At 40.6% G+C, this 14,948-nt stretch overlaps 1 protein-coding gene across 1 annotated transcript in view; it reads left to right on the plus strand.

Annotated features, from left to right (window-relative positions):
• KIFAP3 (kinesin-associated protein 3) overlaps positions 1 to 12,209 on the plus strand; it is a 63,468-nt gene extending 51,259 nt beyond the window's left edge. The window contains 1 exon segment of the mRNA XM_010020375.1: positions 12,101 to 12,209. Within this exon segment, the coding sequence (XP_010018677.1) occupies positions 12,101 to 12,209 (109 nt within the window).
• Positions 12,210 to 14,948: the final 2,739 nt, after the last annotated feature.

Here is a 14,948-nt window from a genome sequence, read left to right on the forward strand (position 1 = left end):
CAAGAACCTTCTTAAGGAAAGGACTGAAAGAGCTGGTGACCCTGTTCTGGAGTCTCTCGCATTCATGTCACATTTTCAGTCATGGGCACAGTTTATTTAGAAGTTTGAACATTCCCAGCCTTTCAGCAGTTAAGTGCCATCTTGAAGGCTATCTCTGAAGATGAAAAACTAATACATTAGTAGACAGTAAAACTGAGCTGCCTCAGGCAACCTTTTACAGCCTTCAGTGGCAGAAGAAACTTTGTTTCATGGCTCTTGGCAAAATTTGCTTAGATAAGAAACATGATCTCCTGGGGTCTGCACTATAGTAGATTTGAAGGTAACACATCTCTCACCTCATCGTTTGAATAAAGGTAATAATTCTTTCCTGTCTTAGAGGTGCACATACAGTGAATATAAAATATTTTAACTAATAGAAAAAAAGCTAAAAGAGTGTAAGTTGTTATGATTCTACTTTCAAGCATTTTGTCATAGTGATATTTCTTACAGTTCTGTGCTTTTTTTCTTTTTCATACTTAAACTTGATTTTAAAAACAAAACAACAAAACTTTCTTTGCCTTTGCAATATGTTCAGTAGAGTTGTACTCAGCTTCTACCATTTGGACACTATTTAATTTGCATTTCCCAAGAGAATCAAATTAGGTTTTATTAGTAAATTGGGCCTATAACCTCGTAGGCAGGTTTTATTAGCTTATCACACATCAGTATTAGCAAATTGTAAATCCCACTGAAACAAATTTGAAAAGCACTTAGAGAAGCCCAGAACCAATGAAGGTTTTGGAGACAAATGGGGGAGGTGATGTTTGTTTTTGTTTTGTGGGGTTTTTTTGTTTGGTTGGTTTGGGTTTTTTGTTTTGTTTTTTAATCCCACAAAAATGTTGTTAGTGGTAGCAGTCATATCTTCTTTTTTTAATCATATTCTGTCATCACAACTGCCTACATGTTTAGTTTTACTGAAGTTAAACTGAATATGGTCAGGAGGATTCCACTGAATCTCTAATATGGCTCTATATGGCTTGACATAACAGAGATAAGGCACACTTCTCATTTGGACCATACAGCATTTACTGACTATTTGTGTGAAACGGGCAGGTAAGTTTCTTTTTGTTCATCAGTCTGTGTTCAGGTGGTACATGTGCTTGGCATTAAGATCTTGCAACTACAATATAGTAAGAAGGAAGCAGGAACTGGTGCCTTTTGGAGGGTTTTGATCGAAGTCTGGGACAAGCTTATTGAAGGACTTCACCTGATTTCTTCAGATCCTGGCCTAAGCTAAAATTCACTGTATAGTAGTTTTCTTCAGTACTTAAATGTGGGAGTGGTGCTTCCAGAACATAGTGCTTCATGGCTAAGAGCTCTTGAATGTGAACTTGAGTTTCTTCATGTCTAGTTTGTAATAATCTGTTTCTGCATCAGTAGTAAACTAGTTATCTCTTTCCGTGGGTTTTTTTGGTTGGTTGGTTGGTTGGTTTGGTTTTTTTTTAGGTAGTGGTCATATTACCTGCTGTAATTTTGGGGTTTGTTTTTTTTTTTTCCATACTGTTTTCTTAAAGCAGTGTTTATAAAAATGAAATACTGCAACCTGATCATATTATAATCCAGTTTAGGTGTCACTAGTTTAGGTATTTGACAAAATGATGCTGTTATGATGTGGACAGCTATGGTAGCATTTTTGAAGACCATGAGTCTGATTATTCAAGGGGGAGATTTTTCTCTATGACCCAGATTAACCAGTGAGTTTTTCCTGGAGTTTGGAGATCTGTGCATACTGCACCACCAAAGGATTAGGGCCCAGCACTGCCTGTGATTTGTGCATATCCAGATGAGGACAACATTCTTCATATTCAGTATGCAGTATACAGCAACTTTTTTTTTTTAAGGTGCTTGGGTGTTTTTATTGTTGTTATTTATTATTATTATTTATTCTCCACTTGGACTGTATCAGGAGACACTTCCAAGCAGCTCTCCTTGTATCCCCCAACACCAGATGATGTCCATAGTGCAACACACAGTGTTTGCCCCAGGGAGCTGACAGTCAAGATGGGCAGGGAACCAAAGGCAAGGAAAAGTGAGATTACTCACCCGAAGTCAGGTGCCAGAGCTTGGAATTAGAGCAGTGCTCTCCTGTCAGTGCTCACAGTACCCCAGTGAACTGGACCACACCACTTCTCCAAGGTGTGTGGTCTGTAATCATGAAGGATCATGTTGCAGTTGTTTCATTTGCTGTAAGAGCTGTTTAATTGCTCTGAACAATTACATGCTAAGAGATTAAATAGGTTGCTTGGGAATATTTTTAAAGGTGCAATTTTTTCAGCAAGTTGCAGATGCCGTTTGGGAAGAGGCTTTAATGCACTTCAGCTCTTCTGGAATATAGGATGCTTGGGCCTCTTCCACTTGCAGTCACTTCTTTAACATTTTTTTTATTTGCTTTTTATTTTACTATATTCCACCTGCAGTTGGCCTCATTTAACTGACATAGTTATGGCTATATGTGGTTATTAAGAATTTTAAAAGAATACCAAATTGCTGCAGCAGTTACCTCAAGTCCTTCGGAATGTCTTACCAAAAACTACCCCAAACTTGGGTCTGTCTCTTCTAAAATGTAACATTAATTAATTCCCACGTTCTGTCTGCCACTCTTAGGCCCTCCAGATGTGCTACTAGGAATAGACTGGCTCCTTGGTTACAAGCCATCTGGGTTCTGTAAACTGATTTGCACTTATATTAAACAATAAGTGAACAGAATGCGGAAGAGTTATTAAAGCATATGTACATTACTTATAAATCTCAAAGTAAAATATTAAAACACAGTAAACGGGAATGGAATGTGCAGATGAAGACCTGCTTGTTTTAATGAGTTTAGCTGTGACCTTCTCAATTTCATCCAAAGAAAAGAATTTTATTTTTCATTTAAAAAAAAAAAAAAAAAAAAGGAAAAAGAAACTATAAAACTATAAAACTGCTTACAGAAGTATCTGAGACAAAAACAAGGAAATATAATGTTCTAAACTTGACTGGTCCAAACCACTCAAGCTGCTGTGACAGCTCATAAAACTGAGAGTAGTTTTTAACTGGACTCTGTTTTACATTGCCAGAGTGAATTTTCCTTGCAGGAAGTAGCCAGAAGGTTTATTTAGTTTCCAGACTGCTGCTTTGATCTTTCCATTCTGTCACTTCTCAGGTTACATAGCCCTTTTTCACTGCAGTAAATCTGCAACAGTTAATGAGAATAAAATTTCCTCCTTCTCACTGATCGCATGCTGTTAAATGCCAAACCACAGCCAGCAGCATATTTGCAGAATTTGGCCGCACTGTACAAAAACAGCACAATCAGTTTAATCTTGTTGGTTTTGTAATTCATTTTATTGAGCTTTCCTTTTTCAAGTGACCTATTTTATCAAGACAAGTGGTTGCAAGGCCAGACCTGGAAGAAAGATTTAAAACTGTAATAAAGCAAAGGGTGTTTTGTATGCTATGTATAAGCATGCTCACAGGATTCAAAATTAAACCTAGTTTTAAAAAGCCTTGTATATCAGTGGGGTATTTCTTATGGCTATTATCTCAACTGAACATGTGCTGTGAACAAGTCTCTAGTATAAAAACTAATGCAACATATCAAATTAATTTCTTTGCCAAATAGTTAAAATTGTTTTGATTCTAAAATTTAACTCTCTGAATCTGTGCTGATCAGCTTCAACTATGATGACTAAACCACCCTCTTCTCTTCCTTTTGGAAAACTAGAAGGTTTAGAGTTATTTAACCTTCTAGTTGAAGAGTTTATTTGCCTTCTTGGGTTTGATATTTTTAAGCTTTATTTTTTCCAAGACTCCCTGCCCAGACTTTGGCCTGGAAACATTTTATTTTTTGCTCATTTAATTGAAGTTTAAAATTTTGCATAATAATGCTGCTCCAAGGTATAGATCTCCAAGAAAATATTCCACATCTGTATCTGGCTTGTTCCCTAATATGTCAAGTGTTAGCCCTAAGAAAGCAAGCAGGAAGACGCATTGAGATTTTCTTCCTTCTTGGTTTAAACTATAATCATTACTGATTTGGAGTAGATTTTGACAAGATTTCACTAGGGCCTTATGCTGCTATGTAAAAGTGGTTGAAATCTGGACAATCATCTATGGTGGTAAAAAACATTTATTCATCAGTAATAATGCTCCAACTGCATTTGCTGTGTGCGCTCTAGTGAGCACTGCAAATCCCCCAGTAATGTTAACTTTCAGAAGAGACTTTGAAAGCTTTTATTGGCTGCAGCTGTACATCAGAGTCAAAGCAGAACAGATTTTTTTAACTCTCCCTCCCTCCAGCATCTGGATTATTGTCCACACTGAGTTGCCTGGTGCTTGGTGCTGAGCCCTGAGACAGCACAACTGTCAGCCTGTAACCTGTTGGCATGGCTTCTCTGGGCATTGTACGCAAGAGGAAACTTTTTTCCCCGCTTGTTCTGAAGCACATTGCTGAGTTGCAGTGCTTGGACTTGAGGAGCTTGTATAAATATTTAAAGGAATAATTTTCCAGCTAGGAGAACTGCAGGGCACTGAAAGCTTGTGTTTCTGCTTCAACCACTTATCTCTTGAGTACATTTTCACAGTGGCCCTGCTCTGTAACCTAGCACAGGAAGCAAGAAACACTTCCTGTCTGGAAGGCTTGTGGAAGACGTGGGCTGGATCCTGAGCCGATGTAGTCAGTGACCCCAGTTACCTTTGTGAAGTTGCCACTTCAGGATCTTACTCTGCTCAGGCTATTGCCTGAAGTTTCTGCACCCAACATAACTCTGACATTGCTGAAGCTCAGTAAGAGAGATGCTTGAAACCTTCCCAAGCCAGACTAGTTTAAGGCAATGTACTCTTCAATTTATGGAGTTGACAGAGATAATTTGGACTGTGCAAGGAGAGTGGGGGAGGAAAGGACATCTTTATTGCCTGCTCCTCAGGGCTTTTTTATTTGTTCTTAATTAATTTTTAAGAAATGGATGTATCTAATCAGTGGATTTGGCCAGTTGTTGAGCCAACAGCAGAGGAGATGTTTCTGTTAGGCTTATAATGGAAAGTCAGAACTCTTGGTTTCTGTTCCAGCTCTGACTGTGCACTTCACCTTTTAACAAAACCTGTACCGAGTAGCAGAGAAACACCCTGTCCGTGTGACAGAGCTGTGAATGAAGGAATGCTTGTGAAATTATCCTGATGCCCCTCAAAGAAACAAGATGGCTCTATGGAACAACTTGAGTTGCTGTTTTGCCCACTGACTGTTTGCTGGATTAGTTGCTTTTCCAGCAGATCAGAAACACTCTTTTTTTCCCTTTATGAGGGGTGTTACAGAATAAGCAAAAGTCTTTTCTATCTATGTCAGTCTAATTTGAGTCTTCTCAGTACTGTGTTTTGTCACTTGGCTGTCTTTTAATGTCTGGGGTGTTTTTTCTTTCAATACTCCAATGGGAAACTGAGGTCATGGAGAAAAGGAGCAACTGTCCAGGATCGCACAGCAGGTAACTGACAGAGCAAGAAACTGAGCCCAAGTCCTAGGCTGCTTTCACAGAGCTTGGATGGCAAGCTCTACAGCTTTCAAGCAAGGCTCTTGCTGAATTTGGCTAAGCAAGGTCATTTGGTTTTAGTTCAGTGCTTTCTTACAATTCAGTTGGGAATTTTTTTTTTTTTTTTTTTTTTTTTTTTAAGTGCTGCCTCCCCACCAGTGAATTTTGGCATGCTTGTTGCTTGGTACATAGCTGGAGCCTGACACAGAAGACACAGTGCTCATTTCTCCATAACTGTCAGATCTGCATTTGTTTATAATTAAATGGCAGAAACAGCAGTATTGTGCTGAGATGCAACTGGGCACCAAGTCCAGAGCCACTGGAAACTTTAAGTCATTAAGAGGGCTTAAGAAAGCTGGATCACATGAAAGGAGAGACATGATCATATCCCTAAAAGCTGTATCATGCACAAGAGAGCTAAAGTATTATTGCACAGGTTCATTCTGAAATTTTCCATCTTTTCAGCAGATACGGTATTACTGCATAAGGAACATTAATATTCAATGCTAATGTAGAGACGGACTTGGTATTTGACGCAGTGTGCGCAGTCACAGTCCCTGCCACAAAACTTCCCTCCCACTGGAGCTTGAGGGATAGAAAGCATGGGAAAAAAGCTTCACAGATACAGAAGAAAAAGTCAGGGCCATGAGAGGCAAAATTTAAGAGACTTGTGGTTTGGAGTTTAACGTCATTACCAGTAGTGGGAGAATCTACAGTTACAGGACATTATATAAAGAAACATTGTTTTTTCTAAGGCTTCTCAGTGTATGCTGTTTCTCCATAACCCATGGTTTGTGCTTTTACTCTGAAGGACAGAAAATTTATGGTCAGTGAAGCAAAACCAGAGGTAGCTGGCATGTAGAAGTAAGTAGGATCATCTTCTCAATCACTAGATGCTAACCAAGGGAAAAGGCAAGCAGCCTTATGCTACTTTCTGATGCTCTCTACTCTTTCATGACTGGTGTTACGAAAATGGTATCTCATCCAGTGTTTAGCTGACAGTATCAGCAGAAAAGCCAAAAAGTCCATGGGTTTCACAAGCTTTGAGCCTTGGTTGAAGTGTGGTGGTTAGCTGGTACCTGCAAAGGCATTAGCTAAATATTACTTACCTGAAGATAATTTTAGAAGCTGAAGGTCTGTGTGTGTTCTGTGAAAACTGGAAACAATTTTCCACCTCCTGTGCTTGAATGCACACCATGCCTGCATCCTCACAGGTCAAGGCCTGGATGCTCCCAGCTCTTCTTGCCTTTCTGTACCCTGGTCTCAGCACAGCGGAAACCTAGGGAGGGAGGGAGCTGCAGCATTTGCTAATCCCTAATTGGGGAAGCAAGACTGCAGCCTCTCCCCATCCCATATGGGATTATATTGCCCTGCAGTGCAACTGTGGTCTCAGACCTACAGTCTTGCACCTTTCATCAACACTTTAAAAGAAACAAACAAAAATATTGAGGGGAGAGAAAAAATACAGACTCTGCTGCTGGCAAACTCCTCTGTCTCTTGTTGGCAAATATTATAAACAATAAACTCCATCTCAGTTGTACAGGTTATAATGCTGTGCTTGTCTTGAAATTAGAGACTGGTGTGCAACTTCTGTGGCTTAGGTACCTCCTGAGGGGAAAAATACAGCCTTCAGTATTCATCTGAACATAACTTGTTTTGTCTGTTATACACAGGAACCTGATACAGCATTACAGATTACAGGGGTTTATGGCATGAGTTTATAAGGCAATACAGGATGGTAACTGTACTGTATATTATAAATGGTGCTGTCACACACAAGTAGATTCACCGAACAGAAAAATTAGGACTTCGAGGATGTGCTGCATGAAATTCTGAATGCCTGCCTGGGATGAGGCAGGCGATGTTTTGAGAGTGAAGATGGTGTATTTTAGAAACCATAACGTAAGGTGTATAAAGGGAGAAGGTACAGAGGAAACAGTGGGGTTGCTATGAACTGTATTGATGTCAGGCTTCTGAAGCATGCTCAGAAACCTTCTGGTTCAAATCCTGTTCTCTGAGACTCAGGAGGAGTTTTGCAAAGCTGCAGGTATGATCAGTGGCATCAAGAAGAGATGTCACGTGTGTATTAATGCCTGCAGTAAACCCTCTGAGCAGCTCACTTAAAAACATGGAGAACTTTGGGTGCAGTTCCTTGAATTAGGACTTGGTTAGGGTTGCTGATGAGTTGAGAGCTGTAAGCAGTGTTTGCTGGTCTTGCCAAGGTCAAAGGACCTAGTCAATTACAAATTTATAATTTTTTTCCCCCTTGATAAAATTTAAACTTGTATCCTGACTGAGTAGCTGGGAGCTTCCGATGAGGCTGGCATAAGCCTTGTTGATGCAGAGTAACGAAGGAGGATTGACAGCGATTTGGAACAGGTTTAGGATGAAAGAAATGTAGCTTAAATTGTGGCTCTGGTGGAAGCACTGTATGTGTTTAGCTTGGATTCCATTTTCAGTGGGCAGTGATTTCAGGGTGCTTTAATTTTGGGTTACCAACCATGAAAGTGATGGGCAGAAAAGGATTAAATTTTGGCCCTAAAGTGTAAGCTCATAAAACTGGCATTTCACCCTCTCAGGTGAAGACTTTTCTTAGGCCACCTTCACCAGCACAGGCAGTTGCAGCCTTTTATACTAGTCTGGTGCAATTCTTGCCATGCTGCTTCATGTGTCTCTTGTGAGAGTGCAGGCCTGTTTCTTGCTGGGATTGCTCTGAGATCCATGCATCATATGGATGCATTTCCAGTTGGACTTCAAGGGGATAGTTTTACCAAGAATTTCTCTGGTGACCCAGGACTTGCCATTCTGAGGCTCTGCTTATGCTGGAGGAATGAGTACCTGTTTTAGAGCAACTTGTCAGCACCAGCGCTAGTAACAGTGTGAACACTAGCGTGGACAGGCTCAGGTGTCTATTGCATCAGGAAAACTTACATAAAGCAGCCCTGCTCAGTGGCCAGTCTGCACCCAGGTGCTAATTACCCTAGTTCAGACTAAGCTCAAGAGCCTCTCTTCCTGTGCTCTGCACTCATGAGCAGCAAAGATACCTGAATGGAAACATCAGCAGAGGGCTTCTGACATAGTGCTCCCTGTCTGAGCCTGCCAAGTTTTCCAGACGTACCGCAAAGCCTACCTAGTCTCTGAGGCTCTGAGTGCAGGAGGGAGTTAAGGACAGCGGACATGGTGGGATGCTGGCTAGCATTTCCTGCTTTGAGGGAGAGCACTGTTGGTCTTTACATTTTAAATTACATCAGGGCAGCTCGGATTCTAGATGGGTATATTAATTTGGATGTTACGAATCAGAGTAGGTATCAATAAGTAGAGCTGTTAAGAAATCTCTACTCACTCATGCACATCAGGAACATTTTCCTCTTTGGCATGTGTTCTTCAGCTCACCAGCAGTACAAGCAAATTGGAAAGTTCAGCTGTCATTTGGAGAAGGTCATAGATCACACTAGCAGCCTGAGTAATCCAAGAGGTTTTAAGTATCATAGCATTTAGTTTAAAGTGAAATTTGCTCTGACAGGGGCTGGCAGACCAATAGGAAAAAGAAATATTTGTGCTTGGAGAAGTGCATGTGTAGAGACCTCGAGTATAACTGATGGCTAGAAGTGATTTCAGTCTAAAAAAAACAAATCATTAAGAGAGTGCATAGGGGTAAAATACACAGTTCATATTTTAAAGGGTCTCAAAATGAACCAGCAACTGAGGTTAGCAGTACATAGTAATTAGCTGTGCTGTTCCCTATTTAACTCCATCAGCTCCAGGTGTGGTGGTAAACTTTGCACAAGAAAACAGTTGTGCTTTGATGGTGTGGCTAGTGAGCACCAATCTCAGTGTGCACGTGTGCCATTTTGTGAGTCAGAGCTGCCTTAAATAACTTGCAGATTAAGGCAATGGCATAAATCATTTTTCTCAGGAGTTCCTTGTGGTGGTGCATGATCCATATCTGTTACACAGCTATCGGGATTGCATACGCTTCTGCTAGGTACCTTCTTGAACAGGACTAATGTGAAGGAAAAATACCAATTTGGGGATGAATATTGTTGTCTCAGTGGCATAATTATGTGTCACTAATTTTTGGTGAAGACAGGCTGATGTCTGCTCTGCAGAGTATCGACTTCCCCTGTAGATGCTTTTAATAAATAAGGCCAACTTTTTCCTACGAGTATGTTTCAAAGTTGATTGCTGGTGTAAATTGAAGAACACATGGCACAAGTCATGATCTTGGGCCAATCATTACCCAACAAGTGTTTACAGCTGAGAAGCTACCGTCTTTCCTGGCTATACCCTTCTGCTGTTCTTGGCAGACGTGGCAAGGATTCATCAGGACTTGGGTTTTTAAACTGGTCTCCACCTCCAAGGATCATGCTTGCAGAGTCATTGCCCTTGGCCTGCCAGCCTCACCACTATGCCAGACTTCAGTCTCCAGACATGTTTGCTGTTTTGTTGCCCTATCCCTCAGTTACCTCCTGGGTTCAATAGCATTTCCTTCAACTAAGAGAGGAAGCTTCTTGCTACAGGTTGCCAGCACAAACAATCAAATAGGCAAAGCTGGTATGTTTCAAGAGCACTAACATGTAAAACTGAAGCCAATTTTTTTTTAAAGCATGGACAAGCCTTCATTTACTTCACAGAAATATTTAGATAGGAAAGAGTGTTTTAAAGTGTTTTTTTTTTTTCTTTTTTTTTTTTTTTTTTTTAACTGTCCAAAGCAGTTATCAGCTGATTCATCTCTTCCAGTTTTCTTCAGGACACTAACATATGTCTGAACCATTTGGAAATAACTGATACTCCTCAAAGTTTAAACTCTGGGGATCTTAACCTAATTACTTACACATTTATTTAAAAAAAAAAATTTGCTGAGAATGTGATTGAAACCATATTTTCCCTGCTCTTGTTATCAATTTAAATACATTTAAAAGTTCTTTGAATAAGGGTTACTAAAGTGGAAGTAGCTGGAAGAGCTCTGCCTGCGGTAATAGAGGCCCATTGCCATCTCGTGGTTCACTGTCGTTATTACATCTTAACCGTGTGTTCACATGGCTTTGCACCGCTGCACAGTACACACCAAGGCTACTCTGCTTCTCTTTGCCGTGCTGAAGGGACTGATCAGACGGATGGCTCCGTGTATGAGTTACGAGACAGGGGCATTGCCAATTCGAGTACAGACAAACAGACGTGGAAACAGCAAAGCCCTTTGTGTGCTGTATTTCTCAAGGTATCTTCAGGTGAAATGGAATGATTTTTTTTCCTGCAGTTTGGCTTATGGCTGTGTCCCTTCCCTCTGAGAGGACAAATCTCTGCCTCAGAACTTCCACCTTCATGTGATTATCAGAATATTCCATGAGTGAACTAGATTCTGGAGAAACCAAGTACCAAAGATCCTTTTCTAGGACGTCATGGAAGCATGAGGAAAGCACTCTGAGGAAAAGTGTCTTTCCAAGGACAGAGTGATGGACACAGCCCCCACCACATCAGCTGAGCCCTTTCAGTCCATCCAATTCTGCAGTGCCAGCTTTTTGCTGAGCCAGGGCCTGGGGCCCACCCATTGTACATCTTCTGGATGGGTCATTCTTTCCCAGCCCTGACTCTTGCATAACCCATATTCCATATGTATAATTGGCAGTAATGAGGTTCAGCTTTTCCCCACTCCAAAAGCATTCTGGTTCTTTGTGTTTTGACAGTCTTCAGAGGGGAAGTTCAACTCCTTTCAATGCATCCTTAGTCAGACAGTAAATCAGAAGCCTTTTCCATTTGTCCTACTGAAGTGGAAGTTAAGAAGTGACGTAACTATGAATAGGCAGTAATCCAGTATCTTAGGCAATGATGTTCCTTCTTCCTCTGCCTCCTGCATGAGAGTTACTGTTGAGTATGAAATATGTGTCACTTTTGCGTATGCAGTTTTTGTGCTTGAGTGTCTACTTCATTGCTGTGGGACTTTTTAGGTGTAAAGGATGCTGTTCTACATGAAAAATAATTTTTCTGTCTCATTAGTACATAACCTTTCAGTATATGATGAATTCTTTCTGCTATTTGGCTGTTAATCTTGTATCCCACCAGAAACACTGTCCTTAACTATGCTGATGTGCCAGATATTCTCACTTTCTCATTTCTAGCAGGTTATTTTCCCATGGGTTTCAGAAATGTACTGAAGGAAGGAAATTAGATTATTCAGATGTGCTCTGAAGGGTTGGGTTATCAGTGGACAAGAAAAATCCTTGAAGCCTTTCCTGAAAGACATGTTAACTTTAATGTATAGAGAAATTGAGTTGCAGTAGTGCAGTGCTTTGCCAGTAAATCCATAAAGGATAACATATTTCTGTCCTTCCAGGATTTCTATTTGACCTGAAAGCCTTTCCTCAGTAGGAGTTGTGCTGATTTCTCTGCAGTATTTCTTTTCCCATTCCTGGGAAGAGAGGAGAGAACAGTGCTGGTTAAAATGAGAATATGGCTTGCAAAGTTGCCTCACTAAATTCTCTTCCTAGTAGGAAGAGTTGTAGCCACCAATGCTAGCATGCCTTCCCTACAAAACCCTACATTCTCTCTCTCCTCTTTTTTAGCATTGGAGTTGATGGGTTTGGTCAACCACCAGGAGTTCCTGGCCGCCCAGCAACTGCCTATGGATACCGCCCGGATGAACCTTACTACTACAGCTACGGAGCACGATGAAACAGCCACTCTGCACTCCAGGATGCTGTCATCTGCCCTGGAGGAGTGTGTGTGTGGCTGGCAGATCTATCCCTTGGTAATGCATGATTGTACCATGATGGGTCCATTGTTATGTGTCGTTTGGCATGTGTAGCTCCAGATAAACCTAGCCTTTCTCAGTCCAGTGTTCTAGTGAGTGTTTATTCTTTGGTTGCTCTTTGTCATAATTTTTGTACAGTATTTGCTCTGTGACTTGAAAGCAAGAATTGGAAAGCTACTGGATTGGAAAGTGTCACATTATGTATATTAAGCTACTAATTTAATTTCTATTAAACACAAAACCTGTGTGGCCAGTGGCGGTGAATGTGTTTCTAACCAATGTTTTGTTTGTTTTACATGACATTTAAGAAGAACACTTCATGTGAAGTGTGTTTAACATGGACTGTTTCCCGCTAACACTTAAGTTAACAGGAACACTGTTAAGCCCCGGCATCTCCTGCCACTGCCCTAACACAAGGTTACCAAAGTCCAGTCCTGGGTCTGAAGGCTTTAATAATGGAAAGATGGCATAGATTTGCTCCCCTGGAGCTTCAAACATTTACAACCTAGTTTTAAATGCTTGAAAGCACTTAAAATTAGAAACTACACTACAACAGAATACCTTTACCATAGTGTTTAAATAGATTTCTGTGTGCTGAGGGAAGACAGCCACATCCTGAGGACTAGCAAGAGAAGAAATCTCATTAATTTGGTTCAGAATCCAGATTGCAGAGCCTTCCCCCCATTGTATCCTAAAATACAAAGGCATCCTGCCCTGCTTGTTTGCCGACTGTAAGTCTTATGCTTTAAAAATACCTTTGAAAACCTTCCTTTATCTTTCAAAAGTGTGCAGGCACTTGTATATGCACTGTTACTCGCTATATGACATACTGGAAATTATTCTAAAATTAGCCATGGTATTTCTTACCAGTTTGCAGCCTCCTCTCTGCGCCAGCTTCATGTTCATGGCTTTACTTGGAGGTAGGTGGGAGAACAGTATTGCCACAATTAACTAGTGTTTTAAAAATAAGTTCTATGCAATTTTTAACTAATTTTTATGCAGTTTCTTGGAAAACTTAAGATCTTGTTAAAAACACTACACAAAACTTGAATTAAACTAACGGGTTTCCAGTGTCATACCTTTCTAGATTCTTTCCATTGGTCTGAGCCCACACTTTATCTGCCCAGCAGTTGTGCCACATTTACTCAAAAGCTTTCAGATATTTTTATATTTATAGCTGTGAGATAAATTAGCTGAACTGCACAGTCACACACAGGCTTTCCTTTTAAGACTGGCACTCACTTGCCAGGCTTTTCCAGAAAATTACTGTGAAGTTATTTAAAGCAGTTGCCCTTCTCATGGAATGTGTTTCTTGGGGAAAAAATGAAGTGGGTCCTTGGAGTATATGCAAACTATCAATGAAACTGAATGAGCCTTTAATTGGAAGCTTCAGGTTAACGAGGAACTACAGTTGAGCTTCAGCAAATGGGTGTGCGTCTGTAATTGTAATACAGTTGTGACCATGCTGAGAATAAATGGCAGTGGAAAAATCTCTGGCTGCATTTTAAGTATTCAATGTTAGGAGTTTATGAGAAAAGAATAAAAGACCGAGTATTTGTAGCTTTGCCTGGCAGCAGCTAAAAGAAGAATATCATTTATCTGCAAACAGAGCTTGGTAAAAATTACTCAGCACTTAGTAGCCTGAGGATAGAGCCTGCTAGCCAAGATGAAAACCAGCTGTGCCACTATACTCTCTAAGGCAGGAGAGAGGCTGATTTTCCCTTTAATTACAGTTCCTGAGCCAGAAAGGAGGGGAAAGATAGGAACATGTAGACTTTTCAATCTATATCACATTTCCTATGGGTGCCAGAGGGAGACTGGAGTGTCTGACCTGTAAGGTAACTCTTTAATTATCTGTATTTATGGATTCAGTCCCTGAGTACTGTGTCCTGCATAATATGGGGTGAGGAGGGGTCTGCTTTCTTTTAGCAACTTCTACAACTCCTGTCCTTTCCTTCTTTTCCTCATTTCACTCCCTGACTTGTGTAGCTCCTCTTCTTTCCCTGCAGCAGCAATCCCAAACCATCCTATGAGTATCCTCTTTCCCAGTCTGCTGCTAATTAATTAATGAGTTTGGTTAGATAGGTGTTTGAGACATAATTAGGCTGTAAAGTTAACAGTACAATGAAATAAGCATAGGCTGAGAAGTTCGTATGTCTGTTAGCTGTTATTGAGGCTTTCTGCAGATGTACAGAATAATTTCAGTGAGCAATATACTTAATGCAGCAGCCCAAGATCTTGTTTTAAATTAGCATTTGTACCACACTAGTACTTAGGAGCTTACTAGGGCAACAGAGGGTGGGGAAAAGCAAAAGTAAACAAATATCCTTGGTCTGGAGAGCTTACGAAGGACCTGACTCAGGGTTTTAAGTATCAGTGTGTGCCTGGAGCTGTCTGGTAACCGTTTAACATGTGCATTTCATTCTGAAGTAAGACTGCCATGATTTTGTTTAATTTAATCCACTCTGGATTAAGTGAAACAGGAACAAGGTGTATCTTCTTCTGGAATAAGGAGGACAAGCTCTGTTTAGATACAAGAGATTTCAAGCCCCTCTGGCAGGTTCCTTAATGGAAATCCTGTAATGCACCACTGGTGAGCTCAGCTGTTCAGTCTGCATGGGAGAAGGCTGAGAATAGCTACAACCATCATTCCTTTCCCT

This window comes from Nestor notabilis, unplaced genomic scaffold, assembly GCF_000696875.1.
Source record: "Nestor notabilis isolate BGI_N333 unplaced genomic scaffold, ASM69687v1 scaffold14320, whole genome shotgun sequence".
Lineage (NCBI taxonomy): Eukaryota > Metazoa > Chordata > Aves > Psittaciformes > Psittacidae > Nestor > Nestor notabilis.